Here is a 23440-nt window from a genome sequence, read left to right as displayed (position 1 = left end):
GGCTTACCCCTTATCCTTCGACTGTGTCCCCTGGTTCTGGACTTCCCCAACATTGGGAACATTCTTCCTGCATCTAACCTGTCTAACCCCGTCAGAATTTTAAACGTTTCTATGAGGTCCCCTCTCATTCTTCTGAACTCCAGTGAATACAAGCCCAGTTGATCCAGTCTTTCTTGATAGGTCAGTCCCGCCATCCCGGGAATCAGTCTGGTGAACCTTCGCTGCACTCCCTCAATAGCAAGAATGTCCTTCCTCAGGTTAGGAGACCAAAACTGTACACAATACTCCAGGTGTGGCCTCACCAAGGCCCTGTACAACTGTAGCAACACCTCCCTGCCCCTGTACTCAAATCCCCTCGCTATGAAGGCCAACATGCCATTTGCTTTCTTAACCGCCTGCTGTACCTGCATGCCAACCTTCAATGACTGATGTACCATGACACCCAGGTCTCTTTGCACCTCCCCTTTTCCTAATCTGTCACCATTCAGATAATAGTCTGTCTCTCTGTTTTTACCACCAAAGTGGATAACCTCACATTTATCCACATTATACTTCATCTGCCATGCATTTGCCCACTCACTTAACCTATCCAAGTCGCTCTGCAGCCTCATAGCATCCTCCTCGCAGCTCACACTGCCACCCAACTTAGTGTCATCCGCAAATTTGGAGATACTACATTTAATCCCCTCGTCTAAATCATTAATGTACAGTGTAAACAGCTGGGGCCCCAGCACAGAACCTTGCAGTACCCCACTAGTCACTGCCTGCCTGCCATTCTGAAAAGTCCCCATTTACTCCTACTCTTTGCTTCCTGTCTGACAACCAGTTCTCAATCCATGTCAGCACACTACCCCCAATCCCATGTGCTTTAACTTTGCACATTAATCTCTTGTGTGGAACCTTGTCGAAAGCCTTCTGAAAGACCAAATATACCACATCAACTGATTCAAAATCATTGGAAAGGGATCTAGAGGGGCAATGAGGAGATGTTTTTTCACTCAGTGTTTGGGATCTGCTGGGGAGGAGTTAAACTAATATGGCAGGGGGATGGGAACCTATGCAGAGAGACAGAGGGAAGTAGAATGGGGGCAGAAGCAAAAGATAGAAAGAAGAAAAGTAAAATTGGAGGGCAGAGAAACCTAAGGCAAAAAGCAAAAAGGGCCACATTACAGAAAAATTAAAAAGGGGCAAAATGTGTCAGAAAGACAAGCCTCAATGCGAGCAGTATTCGGAATAAGGTGGACGAATTAACTGCGCAGATAGCAGTTCACGGGTATGATGTAATTGGCATCACGGAGACATGGCTCCAGTGTGACCAAGGCTGGGAACTCAACATCCAGGGGTATTCAACATTTAGGAAGGATAGACAGAAAGGAAAAGGAGGGGGGTGGCATTGCTGGTTAAAGAGGAAATTAATGCAACAGTAAGAAAGGACATTCGCTTGGATGATGTGGAATCGGTATGGGTGGAGCTGCGGAATACCAAGGGGCAGAAAACGCTGGTGGGAGTTGTGTACAGACCACCAAACAGTAATATTAAGGTTGGGGACAGCATCAAACAAGAAATTAGGGATGCATGCATTAAAGGTACAGCAGTTATCATTTAATCTACATATTGATTGGGCTAACCAAACTGGTAGCAATGCGGTGGAAGAGGATTTGCTGGAGTGTATTAAGGATGGTTTTCAAGACCAACATGTCGAGGAACCAACCAGGGAGCTGGCCATCCTAGACTGGGTGATGTGTAATGAGAAAGAACTAATTAGCAATCTTGTTGTGCGAGATCCCTTGGGGAAGAGTGACCATAACATCGTAGAATTCTTTATCAGGATGGAGAGTGACACAGTTAATTCAGAAACTAGGGTCCTGAACTTAAGGAAAGGTAACTTCGATAGTATGAAGCGTGAATTGGCGAGAATAGACTGGCAAATGTTACTTAAAGGGTTGACGGTGGATAGACAATGGCAAACATTTAAAGATCACATGGATGAACTTCAGCAATGGTACATGCATGTCTAGAGTAAACATGGATGGCTCAACCATGGCTAACAAGGGAAATTAAGGATAGTGTTAAATCCAAGGAAGAGGCATATAAACTGGCCAGAAAAAGCAGCAAACCTGAGGACTGGGAGAAATTTAGAATTCAGCAGAGGAGGACAAAGGGTTTAATTAAGAAGGGGAAAATAGTGTACGAGAAGAAGCTTGCCGGAAACATAAAAACTGACTGCAAAAGCTTCTATAGATATGTGAAGTGAAAAAGATTAGTGAAGACAAACGTAGGTCCCTTGCAGTCGGATTCAGGTGAATTTAGAATAGGGAACAAAGAAATGGCAGACCAACTGAACAAATACTTTGGTTCTGTCTTCACGAAGGAAGACACAAATAACTTTTCGGAAGTACTAGGGGACCGAGGGTCTAGTGAGAAGGAGCAACTGAAGAATATCCTTATTAGGCGGGAAATTGTGTTAGGGAAATTGATGGGGTTGAAGGCCGATAAATCCCCAGGGCCTGATAGTCTACATCCGAGTACTTATGGAAGTGGCCCTAGAAATAATGGATGCATTGGCGATCATTTTCCAACAGTCTATCGACTCTGGATCAGTTCCTATGGACTGGAGGGTAGCTAATGTAACACCACTTTTAAAAAAAGGAGGGAGAGAGAAAGCGGGTAATTATAGACCGATTAGCCCGACATCAGTGGTGGGGAAAATGTTGGAATCAATTATTAAGGATGAAATCGCAGCACATTTGGAAAGCAGTGACAGGATCGGTCCAAGTCAGCATGGATTTATGAAGGGGAAATCATGCTTGACAAATCTTCTGGAATTTTTTGAGGATATAACTAGTAGAGTGGACAAGGGAGAACCAGTGGATGTGGTGTATTTGGACTTTCAAAAGGCTTTTGACAAGCTCCCACACAATCAAAGCACATGGTATTGGGGGTAATATACTGACGTGGATAGAGAACTGGTTGGCAGACAGGAAGCAGAGAGTCGAGATAAACGGATCCTTTTCAGAATGGCAGGCAGTGATTAGTGGAGTGCCGAAGGGCTGAGTGCTGGGACCCCAGCTCTGTATAATATACATCAATGATTTGGATGAAGGAATTGAGTGTAATATCTCCAAGTTTGCATCTGACACTAAACTGGGTGGCGGTGTGAGCTGTGAGGGGGATGCTAAGAGGCTGCAGGGTGACTTAGACAGGTTAGGTGAGTGGGCAAATGCATAGCAGATGCAGTATAATGTGGATAAATGTGAGGTTATCCACTTTGGGGGCAAAAACTCAAAGACAGAATATTATCTGAATGGTGGCAGATTAGGAAAAGGGGAGGTGCAACGAGAGACCTGGGTGTCATGGTTCATCAGTCATTGAAACTTGGCATACAGGTACAGCAGGCGGTAAAGAAGGCTTTCATAGCTAGGTGATTTGAGTATAGGAACAGGGAGGTCTACCAAAATTCTCTTGACTCTGGGGAGGTGCCATCGGATTGGAAAGCAGCTAATGTAACGCCTTTGTTTAAAAAAGGGGGGCAGACAAAAGGCAGGTAACTATAGACCGGTTAGTTTGTGGGGAAAATGCTTGAAGCTATCATTAAGTAAGAAATAGCGGGACATCTCGATAGGAATAGTGCAATCAAGCAGACGCAACATGGATTCATGAAGAGGAAATCATGTGTAACAAATTTACTGGAATTTTTTTAGGATATAACGAGCATGGTGGATAGAGGTGTACCGATGGATGTGGTGTATTTAGATTTCCAAAAGCATTCGATAAGGTGCCACACAAAAGGTTACTGCAGAAGATAAAGGTACGCGGAGTCAGAGGAAATGTATTAGCATGGATCGAGAATTGGCTGGCAAACAGAAAGCAGAGAGTCGGGATAAATGGGTCCTTTTCGGGTTGGAAATCGGTGTTTAGTGGTGTGCCACAGGGATCGGTGCTGGGACCACAACTGTTTACAATATACATAGATGACCTGGAAGAGGGGACAGAGTGCAGTGTAACAAAATTTGCAGATGACACAAAGATTAGTGGGAAAGCGGGTTGTGTAGACGACACAGAGAGGCTGCAAAGAGATTTAGATAGGTTCAGCAAATGGGCTAAGGTTTGGCAGATGGAATACAATGTCGGAAAGTGTGAGGTCATCCACCTTGGGAAAAAAAACAGTAAAAAGGAATATTATTTGAATGGGGAGAAATTACAGTGCAGAGGGACCTGGGGGTCCTTGTGCATGAAACTCTTTTAGAATAAATATTGGCACGGCCACCGGGGATAACTCCCCCCTGCTCTTCTTCGATGTAGTGGCGTGGGATCTTTTACATCCACCAGAGAGGGCAGATTGGGCCTCAGTTTTCCTGAATCCCAAAAAGTTAGTTTGCAGGTGCAGCAGGTAATCAGGAAGGCGAATGGGATGTTGGCCTTCATTGCGAGAGGGATGGAGTACAAAAGCAGGGAGGTCCTTCTGCAACTGCACAGGGTATTGGTGAGGCCGCACCTGGAGTACTGCGTGCAGTTTTGGTCACCTTACTTAAAGAAGGATATACTAGCTTTGGAAGGGGTACAGAGACGATTCACTAGGCTGATTCCGGAGATGAGGGGGTTACCTTATGATGATAGATTGAGTAGACTGGGTCTTTACTCGTTGGAGTTCAGAAAGATGAGGGGTGATCTTATAGAAACATTTGAAATAATGAAAGGGATAGACAGGATAGAGGCAGAGAGGTTGTTTCCACTGGTCGGGGAGACTAGAACTAGGGGGCACAGCCTCAAAATACGGGGGAGCCAATTTAAAACCGAGTTGAGAAGGAATTTCTTCTCCCAGAGGGTTGTGAATCTGTGGAATTCTCTGCCCAAGGAAGCAGTTGAGGCTAGCTCATTGAATATATTCAAATCACAGATAGATAGATTTTTAACCAATAAGGGAATTAAAGGTTATGGGGAGCAGGCGGGTAAGTGGAGCTGAGTCCACGGCCAGATCAGCCGTTATCTTGTTGGGTGGCGGAGCAGGCTCGAGGGGCTAGATGGCCTACTCCTGTTCCTAATTCTTATGTTCTTATTAAGGTTGGGGAAGTCCAGAGCCAGGGGTCACAGTCTGGGGATTGGGGGTGGGCCATTTGGGGCCGAGATGGGGAGGGGCTTCTTCACCCAGAGAGTGGTGAGCCTGTGAAATTCTCTGCCACGGAGAGTTGTAGAGGCCAGTTCACTAAGTGTATTCAAAAAGGAGTTAGATGTAGTCCTTACTACTAGGGGGATCTAGGGGTATGGCGAGAAAGCAGGAATGGGGTACTGAAGTTGCATGTTCAGCCATTAACGCATTGAATGGCGGTGCAGGCTCGAAGGGCCGAATGACCTACTCCTGCACCTATTTTCTATGTTTACTGCAGTTGTACAGGGCCTTGGTGAGGCCTCACCTGGAATATTGTGTTCAGTTTTGGTCACCTAATCTGAGGAAGGATGTTCTTGCTATTGAGGGAGTGCATCGAAGGTTCACCAGACTGATTCCCGGGATGGCTGGACTGACATATGGTGAGAGACTGGATCAACTGAACCTTTATACATTGGAGTTTAGAAGGATGAGAGGGGATCTCATAGAAACATACAAGATTCTGACGGGCGGGACAGGTTTGATGCAGGTAGATTGTTTCCAATGTTGGGGAAGTCCAGAACGAGGGGGCACAGTCTTAGGATAAGGGGTAAGCCAATTAGGACTGAGGTGAGGAGAAATTTCTTCACTCAGAGAGTTGTTAACCTGTGGAATTCCCTGCCGCAGAGAGTTCTTGATGCCAGTTCTTTGGATATATTCAAGAGGGAGTTGGATATGGCCCTTCGGCCAAGGGGATCAAGGGGTATGGAGAGAAAGCAGGAAAGGGGTACTGAGGGAATGATCAGCCATGATCTTATCGAATGGTGGTGCAGACTCGAAGGGCTGAATGGCCTACTCCTGCACCTATTTTCTGTTTCTACGTTTCGAATTGGAACATTCTACCTGAAAAGATGGAGGAAGCTTTTTTTAAATTCATTCACGGGATGTGGGCGTCGCTCGCAAGGCAAGTATTTATTGCCCATCCCTAATTGCTTTAGTCTGTGTGGTGAAGGTCGTCCCTCAGTTCTGTTAGCTAGGGAGTCCCAGGAATTTGACCCAGCAATGATGAAACAACTATGATATATTTCCAAGTCAGGATGATGTATGACTTACAGGGGAACTTCCAGTAGCTGGTGTTCCCATGAGCCTGCCACCCTTGTCCTTATAGGCGATAGAGGTCACAGGTTTGGAAGGTGCAGTCAAAGAAGTCTTGCTGAAGTGCATCTTGTAGATGGTACACACTTCAGCCACCAGTGGTGGAGGGAGTGAATCTTTAAGGTGATGGAGTGTCAGTCATGCAGGTTACTTTGTCTTGGATGATGTTGAGCTTTTGATTGCTCAAGCTTCACTCCTCCATGCAAGTGGAGAGTATTCCATCACACCCCTCACTTGTACTTTGTTAATGGTGGAAAGGTTTGAGGAGTCAGGAGGTGAATCACTCGCCACACAATATCCAGCCACTGAACGGCTCTTGTTGCCACTGTATTTATCTGCCTGGTCCAGTTATGTTTCTGGTCAATGGTGACCACTGGATGTTAATAGCGGGAGATTCAGCAATGGTAATGCCATTAAATGTCAAGTGGAGGTGGTTAGACTCTCTCTTGTTGGGGATGGTCATTGCCTGGCATTTGTGTGAGGCGAATGTTACTTGCTACTTATCAGCCAAGCCAGTACATTGTCCAGGTCTTGATGCATGCGGGCACGCATTGATTCATTAACTGAGGAGTTCTGAATGGAACTGAATACTGTGCAATTATGAGCAAACATCCCCACTTCTAACCTTATGATAGAGGGAAGGTCATTGATAAAGCGGCTGAACATTGTTGGTCCCAGGGCACCGCCCTAAAAAACTCTTGCACTAATATTCTGGGCTGAGATAATTGTTTATCACCATTCATGACTGGAAGAGTCAGGACTGCAAAATTTCAATCTGATCCATTGGATGTGCGATCCTTATTCTGTCTATAGTATGCTGCTACCACTGTTCAGTAGTCCTGTGTTATAGCTTCATTAGGATGGCAACTAGATTTGTGGGTACGCCTGGTGCTGCTCCTGGCATGTTCTTCTACATTCCTCATTGAACCAGCTTTGGTCTTCTAACGTGATCATAATGGTAGAGTGAGGGTATGAGGTTAGATTGTGGTGGAATACAATTCTGCTACTGTTGATGTCTCTCAGTGCCTCATGGATGACCAGTTTTGAGTTTCTAGATCTGTTCTGAATATATCCCATTTAGCACTGTGGTAGACGATTGAGGTTATCCTCAGTGTGAAGATGGGACTTTATCTCCACAGGGACTGAGTGGTGATACCACGAACATCCTCACCTCTGGGTATGGAAAGATGCATCTGAGAGAGATAAACTGTTGAGAACTGGGCCGGTTGACCTGTCTGCTTTGATTCTTATCATAGTTTGTTGTAGCAGTTTGGTAAACCTGAGTCGCTGGCGAGGTCATTTCAGAGGGCAGTTGGTCTGGAGTCACACTTAAAGGACATTAGGGTTTTGACGACAATACAATACTTTCATGCTCACCATTCCACATTTATATAATTCAAACTCTGCAGCTGCCGTGGTCAGATGTGAACTCGTGTCTCTGGATCACTAGTCCAGTAACATAACCACTATGCTACTGTACCCTTCCAATTCCATGAATAATTTTAAAAGGGAGATGGATAGGTACTTGAGGATGAGGACAAAAAGCAGGAATGTGGGACTAAGCACTTTCCAAGACGGGATTTCATTTCCACAAGGACAATGCAGTGGTCAATGCTACTGTCATGCATAGATGTACTGCAACAGGTAGATTGGTGACGACGAGGTGAAGTCCATAAGAACGTAAGAAATATAAGCAGAAGTAGGCCATTTGGCCCCTTAGGCCTGCTCTGCCATTCAATAATATTATAGCTGATCTGATCCTGGCCACAACTCCACTTTCCTACCTGTTGCCCATAACCCTTGACTCCCCTGTAGTTCAAAAATCTGTCTGCCTCCAGCTTGAATATATTAAATGACTCAGCCTCCACAGCTCTCTGGGGTAGAGAATTCAGAAGATACACGACCCTCAGAGAAGAAATGCCTCCTCATCTCCGTCATAACTGTACAACCGCTTATTCTGAAAATATGCCCCATAGTTCTAGATTCCCCACGAGGGGAAGCATCCTCTCAGCTACCCTGTCAAGCCCCTCAGAATTTTATATGTTTCATTCAGATCACCTCTCATTCTTCTCAACTCCAATGAGTAAAGGCCCAACCTGCTGAATCTTTCCTCATAAGACAACCCTTTCATCTCCGGAATCAAATTAGTGAATCTTCTCTGAACTGCCTCCAATGCAAATATATCCCTCCTTAAATAAGGAGACCAAAACTGTACACAGTACTCTAGGTGTGGTCTCACCAACAGTCTCACTTGTACGGGTGTAGCAAGACTGCGCTGCTTTTATACTCCATCCCTCCTTGCAAGAAATGACAACATTCCACTTGCCTTCCTAAATTACTTGCTGTACCTGCATGCTTTTGTGGTTGAAGTACGATAACACCCAGATCCTTCTGTACTGCAGCATTCTGCAGTCTCTTTCCATTTAAATAATAATCTGCTTTTCTATTCTTCCTACCAAAGTGGATAACCTCACATTTACCACATTATACTCATTCCGACAAATGTTTGCACTCACTTAACCTACCTATGGCCCTTTGCAGAATCTGTGTCCTCCTCACAACTTGCTTTCCCACCTATCTTTGTATCGTAGGTTGGTTCTCTCACCACCTACTGCAGGCCGAGTCTGGCAGCTATGTCCTTCAGTACTCAGCTTCCTCGTTCAGTAGTGATGCTACCGAACCACTTTTGCTGCTGGACATTGAAGTCCCCCACCCAGAGTACATTCTGTGCCCGTGCTACCCTCGGTGCTTCAACCAAGTGGTGTTCAATATGGAGGAGGACTGATTCATCAGCTGAGGGAGGGCGCTAAGTGGTAATCAGCACGAGCTTTCCTTGCCCATGCTCGACCTGAAGCCATGAGACTTCATGGAATCCGGCGTCAATTTTGAGGAATCCCAGAGTCACCCCCTCCCAACAGTATACCACTGTGCCGCCACCTCTGATCCTATCCTGCCGGTAGGACAGAATTTCAATGTGGTGAAGACATTACGTGCAACAGACAAGTATGTCCCCCTGTTGCATTGTGTGAAGTTCAGGCACCAGTACTTAGCATAACTCAGTGACTGCCTCACTTGATGGCCAATGCAGGTAGGTCCCTTCTGACATTCATTCTTTCTCCCTGGATCCAATGACCCAGGTGGGTGAGTGCCAGCCACCTGCTGTGCCAGTGTTCCTGCCACTCTTCTTTCTACAGAAACTCGCCTTCCTTCTCCAAATCCAACAGTGCCAATGGAATGCCTATGGCTAACACTGGTGTGGGCAAAAGGGTAAATAAGTGGGCATTAATGATTCACAAAGAACAATTGGTGCGGCACAAAAGAATATTAATACATGGAGTGACCTTGGTGGGCTCATTGGCTCTTTGTTACTGATTCGTTCTTATGTCTTGTTAGCTGATACTTGCCACTGCAACATCAGAGTGGATTACTGTTGTCCACACACAGATATTCAAAAGTTCGCTTCCAGTATCAGTGACCCCCAACTAAACAACACTGAGGTGCAAATTCATTACAGCCCGTTTTGAGGCGTAAATCCAGGCGGAACGTGAAGTATAGCGCCTGCCACCGATAAATTTCGTTGAATCGGGTCAAGTGCTGACGGGGCGCTAAATCAGCCGTTACACACCTCACCTGGGGGGTGCTAACGGAAATCCTCGCGTTAAATTCTGGAATTCATTGTGCAAGCTCCATAGACCGATTTGGAATCCCGTTGTTGACCCATTAATGCACCTATTAAAGTTTTCAAATTCATTTGTCAGCAAACTGTAATTGCAAACTCGGAGGCTCACACATCGTGCTCTGTGTAAATGATGCACTGACTGACCTCCAAGGGAAGCACTTCCTCATCCCTTTAAGTAGCCACCAGTTAACGATGCTGGACTTTTTTCAGATGTGATTAGTGGCGGTCACTAAATGAGACGGCTGCACTTAATTTAGCGACCAGGACGCTCGCCCAGTCATTGCACCCGACTGACGCCATGATCAGCCTGATAGTCAGCAGCCAGGCACTAGCGTTTCTGCCCCAGTTAGCCCTCAACTGAATTTTCCAGTGGAGCGCTAAAAGCTGCGCGCCCAGTCGCTAAGCTATTACACCGCTTTAACACCCCTTCTGGCCGCTAACTGCGGCGCTAGACAACCGAATTTCTACCCCTCTGAATTTAATAAAAATACACCAGTATATTTGGATGAAGTAATAAACAAACAATACAATAAGAACTGGCCACACTGTTTTGAATCCCACAAGCCCTAATTTCCCTGCTGATTGGCCAAGAGACAAAACTCTGCCAACACTATGGTTGGTCTCTCTGAGAGCTAAGAAAGTGGGATCTCTGGAGTGGATAGTCCCTGACCGCATCCCTAACACTGATGGTCTTAGTTGTAGCAGGTGGAGGCTCTACCCCACAATGCTGATCAGGAGCCATCATGGCCTGGCCTAAACTGTGGCTCTTCCAGCCAACACCCATGCAGATTATAGGAGTGCACTGAATAGTCTGAAAATTGAGGTCCTAAAGTGCCTTTCTGTTGACTTGACAACTGGGCTTTTCTATTGAAAGATGGAATTAGTTTGTATTATCTACACTTATACCTTGAAATACTTGCCTTCCAGCATCAACTACATCATCAATTCTGACAACAGGTATGACATTAGCAATATATATTGAGGAATATCTTCAGAATGAAGATGGAATAAAAGTATACAAACTCAGGCCTAGGTTTTCTAATTTTAATGCCAATGCTAGTGCATTCATTTTTTACGGTTACTATCACAGTTATCAACAGGATACAATAAAGGTGATGGAATCATCATTAACATTCTCCATACTTAAACATTCACCTCTGCCACGAGTGACATAAATTTATCTTAGCAATGTCTAATATTCCTCAATTCAAATTACGATCTGTCTTTCAGAAGAAGAAATCTTTGGAGGCACCATCGGAAGTAAGCAATGTTTTAATTTTACTTTATCCAGATAATGCAAAGTCGTGAAATTTTATTTAAGTTCAGTTGCACGGTATTAGACTTTTTCACAGCTCAATCCTCAATTCTTGTAACAAGAAAAGCCCTTACACTGATCTATATTAACATGGCCATGTTCTCATTCTGTGGGATCCATTTTTCCCAGCATGAAGAAAATATTTTTATGTGCATTACAAAACCAGCAGACAGATTTTCCTGGCTTTAGTGCTCAAATATTGCTTGAAAAATATTGTGCTAAAATACCGGCTAAAGGACAAAGTTCAATAACTTAACAAATGAATAAGAATTGAGGTATAATTTGGGATGAATCAGGAACAACTGATTTCCTATTAACTTGCTAACTGGTATTTTCCATTGATAAAAATGCACTTTTTGATGCTCTCCACACTTACACCGTCAACTATATCCTTTCAAGCACTGGGAACAACAAAAACTTTAACAGATATGGAATTTTACACAATTGTAACATGCACTAATTAATCATTCATAGGATTCATCACCTTCAAAAGATTACTTTGCAGCCTCAGCAATAATTCTAAACCGCAGAAGTCATAAGAACATAAGAAATAGGAGCAGGAGTAGGCTATACGACCCCTAAAGCCACTCCGTCATTCAGTCAGATCATGGCAGATCTTTGACCGCAACTCTACTTTCCCACCCGATCCCCATATCCCTTGATTCCCTGAGAGTTCAAAAATCTATTGATTTTAGCCTTGAATGTACTCAATGACTGAGCATCCACAGTCCTCTGTGGTAGAGAATTCCAAAGATTCATAGCCCTCTGAGTGAAGAAATGACTCATCAGTTAAATGGCAGACCCCTTATCCTGAGACTATGGCCCCTAGTTCTCGACTCTTCAGCCAGGGGAACCAGTCTCCCCACATCTACCCTGTCAAGCCTTCTCAGATTCTTATATATTTCAATTATATCACCTCCCATTCTTCTAAACTCCAGAGAGTATATTCCCATTCTACTCAATTTCTCCTCGGAGGACAACCCCCTCATCCCAGGAATCAATCTAATAAACCATCGTTGCACTGCCTGAGGCAGGTATCTTTCTCCTTGGGTACAGAGACCAAAACACGACACTGTATTCCAGATATGGTTTCATCAAAGCCCTGTACAATTTCAGTAAGACTCCCTTACTCTGGTACACCATCCCTTGCAATAAATGCCAACATACCATGTGTCTTCCTCATTGTTTGCTGTACCTGCATGTTAACTTTGTGACTTTTGACACCCAAATCCATCTGAACACCAACATTTCATAGTTCCTCACCACTTGAAAAAAATATTCCGTTTTCTATTCCTCCAACCAAAGTGATAACCTCACATTTCCCCACAATATACTCCACCTGCCACCTTCCTGCCTATTTACTTAACCTGTTTTTATACATGTGCAGAAGCGTCCTCCTCACATCCTTCAATGGGAAATATTAGAAATGAAGTGAATAAACAGGTGGAAATGAGCAGCATAAGCAATGAATTCAATCCCATTTAATGCTGATGCTGCAAAGAATGCAGTGAAATGAGCAATTAAAGTTTGTAAAGAATGTGGCATTGGAAGTAATGCACTGGGGAATAGGAAGTACAGTGGATGTCCATTTGCACCATGATTAACACCCTGCTCCTGGTTACAATCCCTAACAATGAGAAAACAGACCTAATGCAGCAATGTTTTTGTTTGAATTCAACTTGAGGAAACAAGTCAACATGGAATAATGGGCCAAAGTTTTCACATGATTCGCGCCTGATTTTTAGGAGCAACTGGTGGAGAACGGACTATTTTAGAAATCGCAATTCTCCCCATTTTTTTTTTCTGCAGTTCTAGTCAGGTAGAACAGTTCTAGTTTAGAACAGAATTTTTTCTTCAAAAGGGGGCGTGTCCGGCCACTGACGCCTGATTTGAAAGTTTCCACAGTGAAAATGTACTCCAAACTAAAGTAGAATGGAGCCAGTGAAGATTTTTGTAGAACTGAAAAAACCTGTTCTACACATTAAAAAATCAGGCACAGGTTACAAATTAGGCGTCCAGAACGAGGTGGGGGAGAAGGGAACTCATTAAATTCGACAATAAATCCTTATTTATACTTCTACAAATATTATACAAATAAATCCAACCTGAATAAACATTTATAAGCCAAGAAAAGATTAAATAAACCATCTTCCTACCTGTGTGAAAGTGCTTCAGCCAGGGAGAATTCTGCAGCCGTTCGTGCCGCTGAGCGGGAGGGGGAGAGGGAGAGAGAGAGGGAGGGAGAGAGGAGAGAGGGGAGAAAGGAGAGAGAGAGGGGGGGGAGGGAGGGAGAGAGAGGGGGGGGGAGGGGGAGAGAGAGAGAGGGGGAGAGGGAGGGGAGGGGGGGAGAGGGGAGGGGGGGGAGAGGGGAGGGGGGGGGGAGAGAGAGGGAGAGGGGAGGGGAGGAGAGGGGAGGGGGGGGAGAGAGGGAGAGGGGAGGGGAGGGGGGGGAGAGAGGGGGAGGGGAGGGGGTGGAGAGAGGGAGAGGGGAGGGGAGGGGGGGGGAGAGGGGGAGGGGAGGGAGGGGAGAGAGGGAGAGGGGAGGGAGAGAGAGAGAGGGGAGGGGAGGAGAGGGAGAGAGGGAGAGGGGAGGGGAGGCGGGGGAAGAGAGGGGGGGGAGAGAGGGGGGGGAGAGGGAGAGGGGAGGGGAGGGGGGGGGAGAGAGAGAGAGGGAGAGGGGAGAGGGGGTCGGGGAATAGGAGCGCGGGTCGGGGGGGGGGGGGGAAAGCGCAGGTCGGGGGGGGGGAGCGGGCCTCTGGTCGGGGGGAGCAGAGGGGAGGGAGGGAGGGGCAGAGGGGAGGGGAACAGGAGCGCGGGTCAGTGGGGGAGCGGGCCTCGGGTGGGGGAGGGGGGAGCGAGTCTGGGGTGGGGGGGAGCGGGTCTCGGGTCGGGGCGGGGGAGCGGGTGTCGGGTCTCGGGTCAGGGCGGGGGGTGCGAGCGGGTGTCGGGTCAGGGCGGTGGGGGGGGGGGGGCGCGGGTCTCGGGTCCGGGGGGGAGCGCGGGTCGGGGGGGGGGGGGGGCGGGAGCGGTGTCGGGTCGGGTCTGGTCGGCGGGGGCGGGGGGGGGGGGGGGAGGGGAGCGGGTGTCGGGTCTTGGCGGGGGCGGGGAGCAGGAGCCTCATTCACGCAGCCCCAGTGAGGCCATTCAGCCAGGGCTAGGGGCCATGTGCTTCGGGCCCCTCCCACACAGTTCGGTGCCTGGAGCTACTGCACTTGCGTGCCGACTGTAGCGCGCATGTGCAGAGGTCCCGGCACCTGGCTCCGCCCCCCCACAGCTCGTGCTGGCTGCGCCGAGTGCCACAGGACCTGTAAGTAGGTGGAGAATACCGAGGATTGTTTTAGGCGCGAAAAACGGGCGCCCAGCTCGGAGGGGCGTCCGTTTTTTTTCTTGTGGAAACTTGGGCCCAATGTATTAATTGCATACTACTGAAGGCTTCAGATAAGCATATGAGGCATTTCTCAATCACATAACAAGTTAAAGAGTTAAACGATATATAAACTGCTTAAAAAACAGGAGATACCTGGTGTGAGATCAACTGAGTGAAGCAATGAAAAGAAATGAGATGAAAAGAATGTGGAAATAGCTGACAAAGTGTAAACCATTGGAAAAACCACAGAAGAAAAAAGACAAGATGGGGCAAAAAAGGAGAACAGATGTTGGAGGTTCGAAATGAGATCAGGAAATGCTCAAAACAAATTGTGGCCAGTCCAGAAAAATGAAAGGAGGCCCAGCAGCCGGGATACTTCCCACTATGGGAACAATTCTGCTGAAGGGTCTGCAAATCAGGCAAGGGCTCGTTCTGTTAAATGACATTTTTATGTAGCCGGGTGTGGTGGGATTCGGGGGCAGTCTGTTAGCACCAGACTATGTTTTCACTGAAACAACAGCATTTTGTATTGCTGATCTTTTACCTCCACTCCACCTTCCTACACTATCTTCATATCCCTTCATTTCCTTAGTATCCAATATTCTATCAATCTCGGTCTTGAATATCATCATCATCATAGACAGTTCCTCGGAATCGAGGAAGACTTGCTTCCATTCTTAACATGAGTTCTTAGGTAGATGTACAGTCCAATACGATAAACTCAGTCTCTGTCACAGGTGGGACAGATAGTCGTTGAGGGAAGGGGTGGGTGGGACTGGCTTGCCGCACGCTCTTTCCACTGCCAGCGCTTGCTTTCTGCATGCTCTCAGCGACGAGACTCGAGGTGCTCAGCGCCCTCCCGAACGCACATCCTCCACTTAGGGCGGTCTTGGGCCAGGGACTCCCAGGTGTCAGTGGGGATGTTGCACTTCATCAGGGAGGCTTTGAGGGTGTCCTTGTAACGTTTCCGCTGCCCACCTTTGGCTTGTTTGCTGTGAAGGAGTTCCGAGTAGAGCACTTGCTTTGGGAGTCTCGTGTCTGGCATGTGGACTATGTTGCCTGCCCAGCAGAGCTGAACAAGTGTGATCAGTGCTTCAATGCTGCGGAAGTTAGCCTGAATGAGGACGCTGATGGTGGTGCGCCTGTCCTCCTAGGGGATTTGTAGGATCTTGCAGAGACGTCGTTGGTGATATCTCTCCAGCAACTTGAGGTGTCGATTCTACATGGTCCATGTCTCTGAGCCACACAGGAGGATAGGTATTACTATAGCCCTGTAGACCATAAGCTTGGTGGCAGTTTTGAGGGCGTGGTCCTCAAACACTCTTTTCCTCAGGCGGCCAACGGCTGCACTGGCGCACTGGAGGCAGTGTTGGATCTCATCGTCGATGCCTGCTGTTGTTGATGGGAGGCTCCCGGGATATAGGAAGTGGTCCACGGTGTCCATAGAAACATAGAAAATAGGTGCAGGAGTAGGCCATTCGGCCCTTCGAGCCTGCACCACCGTTCAATAAGATCATGGCTGATCATTCACCTCAGTATCCCTTTCCTGTTTTCTCTCCAGACCCATGATCCCTTTAGCCGTAAGGACCATATCTAACTCACTCTTGAATATATCCAATGAACTGGCATCAACAACTCTCTGCGGTAGGGAATTCCACAGGTTAACAACTCTCTGAGTGAAGAAGGTTCGCCTCATCTGAATCCTAAATGGCTTATCCCTTATCCTTAGACTGTGTCCCCTGGTTCTGGACTTCCCCAACATCGGGAAACTTCTTCCTGCATCTAACCTGTCCAGTCCCATCAGGATTTTATATGTTTCTATGAGATCCCCTCTCATCCTTCTAAACTCCAGTGAATTCAGGCCCAGTCAATCCAGTCTCTCCTCATATGTCAATCCTGCCATCCGGGAATCAGTCTGGTGAACCTTCGCTGCACTCCCTCAATAGCAAGAACGTCCTTCCTCAGATTAGACGACCAAAACTGAACACAATATTCCAGGTGAGGCCTCACCAAGGCCCTGTACAACTGCAGTAAGATCTCCCTGCGCCTCTACTCAAATCCCCTAGCTATGAAAGCCAACAGACCATTTGCCTTCTTCACCACCTGCTGTACCTGCATGCCAACTTTCAATAACTGATGTACCATGACACCTAGGTCTCGTTACACCTCCCCTTTTCCTAATCTGCCGCCATTCAGATAATATTCTGCCTTCGAGTTTTTGCCCCCAAAGAGGATAACCTCACATTTATCCACATTATACTGCATCTGCTATGCATTTGCCCTCGCCTAACCTGTCCAAGTCACCCTGCAGCCTCTTAGCGTCCTCCTCACAGCTCACACCGCCACCCAGTTTAGTGTCATCTGCAAACTTGGAGCTATTACACTCAATTCCTTCCTCTAAATCATTAATGTATATTGTAAATAGCTGGGGTCCCAGCACTGAGCCCTGCGGCACCCCACTAGTCACTGCCTGCCATTCTGAAAAGGACCCGTTTATCCAGACTCTCTGCTTCCTCTCTGCCAACCAGTTCTCTATCCACGTCAGTACATTACCCCCAATACCATGAGCTTTAATTTTGCACACCAATCTCTTGTGTGGAATCTTGTCAAAAGCCTTTTGAAAGTCCACATACACCACATCCACTGGTTCTCCCTTGTCCACTCCACTAGTTACATCCTCAAAAAATTTCAGAAGATTTGTCAAGCATGATTTCCCTTTCATAAATCCATGCTGACTTGGATCGATCCTGTCACTGCTTTCCAAATGTGCTGCTATTTCATCTTTAATAATTGATTCCAACATTTTCCCCACTATTGATGTCAGGCTAACAGGTCTATAATTACCTGTTTTCTCTCTCCCTCCCTTTTTAAAAAGTGGTGTTACATTAGCTACCCTCCAGTCCATAGGAACTGATCCAGAGTCGATAGACTGCTGGAAAATGATCACCAATCCATCCACTATTTCTAGGGCCACTTCCTTAAGTACTCTTGGATTCAGACCATTTATCAGCCTTCAAATCACATCAATTTTCCTAACACAATTTCCCATCTAATAAGGATTTCCTTCAGTTCCTCCTTCTCACTAGACCCTCGGTCCCCTAGTATTTCCAGAAGGTTATTTGTGTCTTCCTTTGTGAAGTCAGAACCAAAGTATTTGTTCAACTGGTCTGCCATTTTTTTGTTCCCCATTATAAATTCACCTGAATCTGACTGCAAGGGACCTACGTTTGTCTTCACTAATCTTTTTCTCTTCACATATCTATAGAAGCTTTTGCAATCAGTTTTTATGTTCCCGGCAAGCTTCCTCTCATACTCTAGGGCCGCACCATGGATCTTGAGGACTGGAGGGCTACTGCTAGTAGTAGTGCTACTACTACTGTGTGTGGTGACGACAGGCTGGTGGAGGACCTTTGTCTTACAGATGTTTAGCGTAAGGCCTATGCTTTCACATGCCTCAGTAAATACGTCGACTATATCCTGGAGTGCAGCCTCTGTATGTGCGCATACGCAGGCGTCGTCCGCGTACTGTAGCTCGACGACAGAGATTGGGGTGGTCTTGGATCTGGCCCGGAGATGGCGCAGGTTCCCACTGGTTCTGTAGTTTAGTTGCACTCCAACGGGGAGCTTGTTGGCTGTGAGGTGGAGCATGACGGTGAGAAAGATCGAGTCCCCAGTGCAGTACTTGCATCGGCATTTTCTTTCCAATACCCGTTTTCAACCTTTCATTGCTCCTTTCGCTATATTCGTTGCAGCATCAAAATTCATTGCTTATGCTGCTCATTTCCACCCATCTGTTCACAGCACATCGAGTATTTCCCGTTGAATTATGCAGGAATTTCTCCGCATCCTCCACACCTAAACCTTCAAATCTTTATTTTGCAGCATCAACAATGACACCGACAACAACTGTGACTTCATCAACAGGTCTCAACTAACCAATATAAATGGAACTGTTTTCACAGAACCTTTCGGCCCATTGAGTCCGTGCCAGCTGAAAAAGGTTTACAGCCTGATCCCGCTTTCAAACTCCTAGTCCCAAGTCTTGTAGGTTATGGCACTTCAAGTGCATATCCACGCAATTTTTAAATGCGCTTTGTGTTTCTGCCTCTACCATCTTATCACGCAGTGAGTTCCAGATCCGCATCACCCTTTGGGTGAAAAATGTACTCTTCAACTTCCCTCTAATCCTTCTACCAATTGCTTTAAATCTATGTCCCCTGGTTATTTCCCTCTCTGCTAAGGGAAATAGGTCATTCTTATCTACTTTATCTAGGACCTCATAATTTTATACACATCAATTAAGTTTCCCTTAGCCTCGTTTGTTCCAAATAATACGTAAAACCCCAGCCGGTCCAATCACATCTTTCCTGTAACGTGGTAACAAGAACTATACAGAGTAGTTTAGCTATGACCTAACTAGAGTTTGATACAGTTCAAGCATAACATCCATGCTCTTATATTCTATGCATCGGCTAATGAAGCAAAGTATCCCGTCTGACTTCTTAACCACATTATCTACCAGCCGTGCTACCTTCAGAGATCTGTAGACATGCACACCAAGTTCTCTCTATCCTCTACACTTCTCAGTATCATACTATTTATTGTGCATTCCCTTGCCTGATTAGCCCCCACCAAATGCACTACCTCACAATTCTACGGATTGAATTTCATTTTCCTCTATTCTACCAACCTGACAAATCCATTGAAAGAATATAGACTTGCATTTATATAGCGCCTTTCACGATCACTGGATGTCCCAAAGCGTTTATAGCCAATGAAGTACATTTTTTTTTAAAAAGTGTAGTCACTGTCGTAATGTAGGAAATGCGGCAGCCAATTTGCACACAGCAAGCTCTCACAAACAGTAATGTGATAATGACCCGGTAATTTGCTTTAGTGATGTTGATTGAGGGATAAATATTGGCCAGGACACTGTGGATAACTCCGCTGCTCTTCTTTGAAGTAGTACCATGGTTTTTTTTAATTCCACCTGAGAAAGTAGACGGGGCTTCGGTTTAACGTTTCATCGAAATGACTGCAGCTCCTATAGTGCAGCACTTCCCCCCCGTCCTGCACTGGAATATCAGCATAGATTTTTGTGCTGAAGTCTCTGTTGTGGGACTTGAACCTACAACCTGCTGACTCAGAGGTGAGAATGCTATCTACTGAGCCATGGCTGACACACATTGATATCTTCCTGCAGTCTACAGCTTTCTTCCTCACTATCAACTACATGGCCAATTTATGTATCATCTGCAAACTTCTTAATCATGCCATAGACATTGAAGTCGAAATCATTGATATATGCAACAAAAAGCAAGGAACGTAGTCCTGAACCCTGTGGAATCCCACTGGAAGCAGCCTTCCAGTCACAATAAAATCCGTCGACCAGTACATTTTCCTTCCTTACAGTGAGCCAATTTTGGATCCAACATGCCACTTTCCCTTGGATCCCAGACTGTTACGTGGGACCTTGTAAAAAGATTTTCTAAACTCCATGTAAACGACATCAAATGCGCTTCCCTTATTGACCCTGGCACCAGGGAGGCACGTCTGCAGCTGCAGAAATGTCTGTCTGTTCCCCTAACTATTGAATCCCCGATCACGATTGCTTTCCTGACCGTCCTCCTCCTACCCTGTACAGCTGAGCCACCCGTGGTGGTGCTGCCTTGGCTCTGGCTGTACTCCCCAGAGGTAACATGGCTCTCACCAGTGTTCAGAATGGCGATTAGAGAGTGAGATACACTTAGAGGAGACCTGCATTACCTGCCTGTTCCTAATTGTTTGACCTGGCGGTCACCCATTCCCTCTCTGCCTGCAAACTCTTGAGCTGTGGGGTTACCAACTCCAGAAATGTGCTATCCATGTAGCAATCAGACTCTCCGATACACTGCAATGATGCCGTCTGCTGCTCAAGCTCCGATACCCGGAGCTCGAGCTCCTCCATCTGACAACACTTCCTGCACATGTGGTTGTCCAGGACATGAGAAGCATCCTGGTCTTCCCGCATGGCACTGGTGTCCCCTGCCATGCCTCAATTTATTAGCCTGCAAACTAAATTTGTTAGTTTAACCCACTGCTATAAATTAGAGAGAAAAAATACATTATTTCCTCAAGTTTAACAAGAACCACTGAGATTTGCGATGCCCTCACAACATAGTTATTCTATGAAGATTGACAGGCGGATTTCGTACATGATAATTGGCGTCTCCATGGAAGGTTCACAGTATCATTTAGTATTCCCAACAGTTATATGATCACCAGGAAGGAAATTAATAATCTAATTACAAAAATGTGCGTCAATCATTGTTTTCATAATAGGAATTTTCAAATGAAGAATGTCATTGTTCCATCTGTTATTTTAGTTCCGTGTGTTTTAAAGTAGCAGAGAGGGGAAAGCCGACACGTTTTTTAATCATTCATCAGTAATTTCTGGACTTGAATTGTTTAAACTTACAGCTTCAACTCTATCTTTTCCAGTGTCAACAATGGCTCCAACTTCAACAACAGGTATAAAATCCATCATCTTATACCAATAATTTGTATTCACTTGTCAATCAGCAAAGCTAGTCTATTAATGCATCAAAATCTCTCTGACTTCATGACTGGAATTACCCAGTGAAATGGACCCCAATTGGACAGTAATTCCCACTCTTAAATCTTCCAAAACAAAATTCAGATTCTCAATGCAACATTTTTGAATTAATCTCTGATTTTATACTGGATATTTCCCATTGAAAATTGTAAAATTATATTAAACGTGGAAATTAACAGCACAGGAGGGCAGATAACCCATGGATTCTGTGCTGGAGATGATGGGATGATTCACACTCCACACTCACACCTTCAATTTCATCCTTTCCAGCTTCAACAACGACCACAACTTTAACAACAGGTATGAAATTAGCTGCGCAGTTGGGGCAATACTTTCGGTACAAATTGTACAATCAATGGATATAACCTGCATGTTTGATAACTTCACAACTGGTATTCTGCACTTAAAGATGATGGGATGATTTTCCATGCTGCATATTCACACCATCAACTGTGTTCTTTCCAGCACCAACATCAACATCAACTTCAACAACAGGTACATAATAAACATTATACTGTCAGTAAAGATTTCCAATTAAGCTAGAAACCAAAACTCTCAATATGAATAAGGAGTTTCCTCTACTAACATTGTAGCTCTTTTCTTTTAAACTAATGTTACGCTTATATTCTCCACAATGACATCATTAACTGCATTCGCTGTGGTACCAATATCCACTACAATGTCAAAACTGGGTATGAAATCACATCACTGCAACAATTGCCATCTGCTTCAGCATTGAGCACAAACTTATATAAAAGCAGCTCACAAAGCGTCTTTTGCGGTTTGCAAATTGGCATGATTGTTTGAATTCAGTGAATCACATTAATCCAGCTATTACATAAGAACGTAAAAACATAAGAAATAAGAGCAGGAGTAGGCAATGTGACCCCTCGACCGTGCTCCGCCATTCAATAAGATCATGGCTGATCTGATCATGGACTCAGCACCACAGCGGCAGTCAGGAGATCGAGGCCCTGATAAAAGGGTGCGGGGCTCGTGGCCCTGATAAAAGGGTGCGGAGCTCGGGAGGAGGAGCTGCAGTTCGGGAGATCGAGGCCGAAGGTAAAACGAAGAAGTAAAAAGAAATTGAAGTGTGACATCACAGCCAAGCGGCTAAGTGATTGGCTGGTTGATTGGTGAGTAGTTTTTCTTTTTTCTTTTATCTTTTTTCTTTTTCTTATCAGTAAGAAACATTTGGCATTGTTTCCAAATTAAGTTAATTTAAGGGTTAAGTCATGGCACGAGAGCCCAGACCCATGTCATGCTTCTCCTGTGCTATGTGGGAAATCAGGGACGCTTCCAGTGTCCCTGACTACTATGTGTGTGGGAAGTGTATCCAGATGCAGCTGTCAGACACTGGAGCTGCGCATGGATTCAATCTGGAGCATCCGCGATGCTGAGGATGTTATGAATAGCATATTTAGTGAGTTGATCACACCGAAGCTAAAGGATACAAAGGCAGATAGGGAATGGGTGACCATCAGGCAGAGCAGGAGTAGGAAGGTAGTGCAGGGTAATCTCCCTCCAAAACAGATATACCGTTTTGGGTACTGTTGGGGGAGATGGCCCATCAGGGGAAGGCAGCAGCAGCCAAGTTCATGGCACCATGGGTGGCTCTGCTGCACAGGAGGGCAGGAAAAAGAGTGGGAGAGCTATAGTGGTATGGGATTCTATTGTAAGGGGGATAGATAGACATTTCTACGGCCGCAATCGAGACTCCAGGATAGTATGTTGCCTCCCTGGTGCAAAGATCAAGGATGTCTCGGAGCGGCTGCAGGGCATTCTGGAGGGGGAGGGTGAACAGCCAGTTGTCGTGGTGCAGAAAGGTACCAACGATATGGGTAAAAAAACGGGATGAGGTCCTACAAGCTGAATTTAAGGAGCTAGGAGTTAAATTAAAAAGTAGGACCTCAAAGATAGTAATCTCAGGATTGCTACCAGTGCCACGTGCTAGTCAGAGTAGAAATAGCAGGATCGTTAAGATGATTACGTGGCTTGAGGAATGGTGCAAGAGGGAGGGATTCAAATTCCTGGGACATTGGAACCGGTTCTGGAGAGGTAAGAGCAGTACAAACCGGACGATCTGCACCTGGGCAGGACCGGAACCGATGCCCAAGGGGGAGTGTTTGCTATTGCTGTTGGGGAGGATTTAAACTAATGCGGCAGGGGGATGGGAATCTATGCAGGGAGACAGAGGAAAGTAAAATAAGGGCAGAAGCAAAAGGTAGAAAGGCGACAAGGAAAGG

General features: G+C 45.9%; 1 protein-coding gene across 1 annotated transcript in view; it reads left to right on the top strand.

Annotated features, from left to right (window-relative positions):
* The window catches only part of LOC139279608 (GATA zinc finger domain-containing protein 14-like), a 319765-nt gene that overhangs the window by 158499 nt on the left and 137826 nt on the right, over positions 1-23440 (top strand). Inside the window, exons 33-37 of the mRNA XM_070898724.1 lie at positions 10845-10874; positions 11148-11177; positions 21080-21109; positions 21465-21494; positions 21660-21689. Coding sequence (XP_070754825.1) covers positions 10845-10874; positions 11148-11177; positions 21080-21109; positions 21465-21494; positions 21660-21689 — 150 coding nt within the window. The remainder of the gene's footprint in view (positions 1-10844; positions 10875-11147; positions 11178-21079; positions 21110-21464; positions 21495-21659; positions 21690-23440) is intronic.

The sequence above is a fragment of the Pristiophorus japonicus genome, chromosome 14 (genome assembly GCF_044704955.1).
Source record: "Pristiophorus japonicus isolate sPriJap1 chromosome 14, sPriJap1.hap1, whole genome shotgun sequence".
NCBI lineage: Eukaryota > Metazoa > Chordata > Chondrichthyes > Pristiophoridae > Pristiophorus > Pristiophorus japonicus.
The sequence above is the reverse complement of the archived record's forward strand: the minus strand, read 5'-3'. Positions and strand labels throughout refer to the sequence as shown.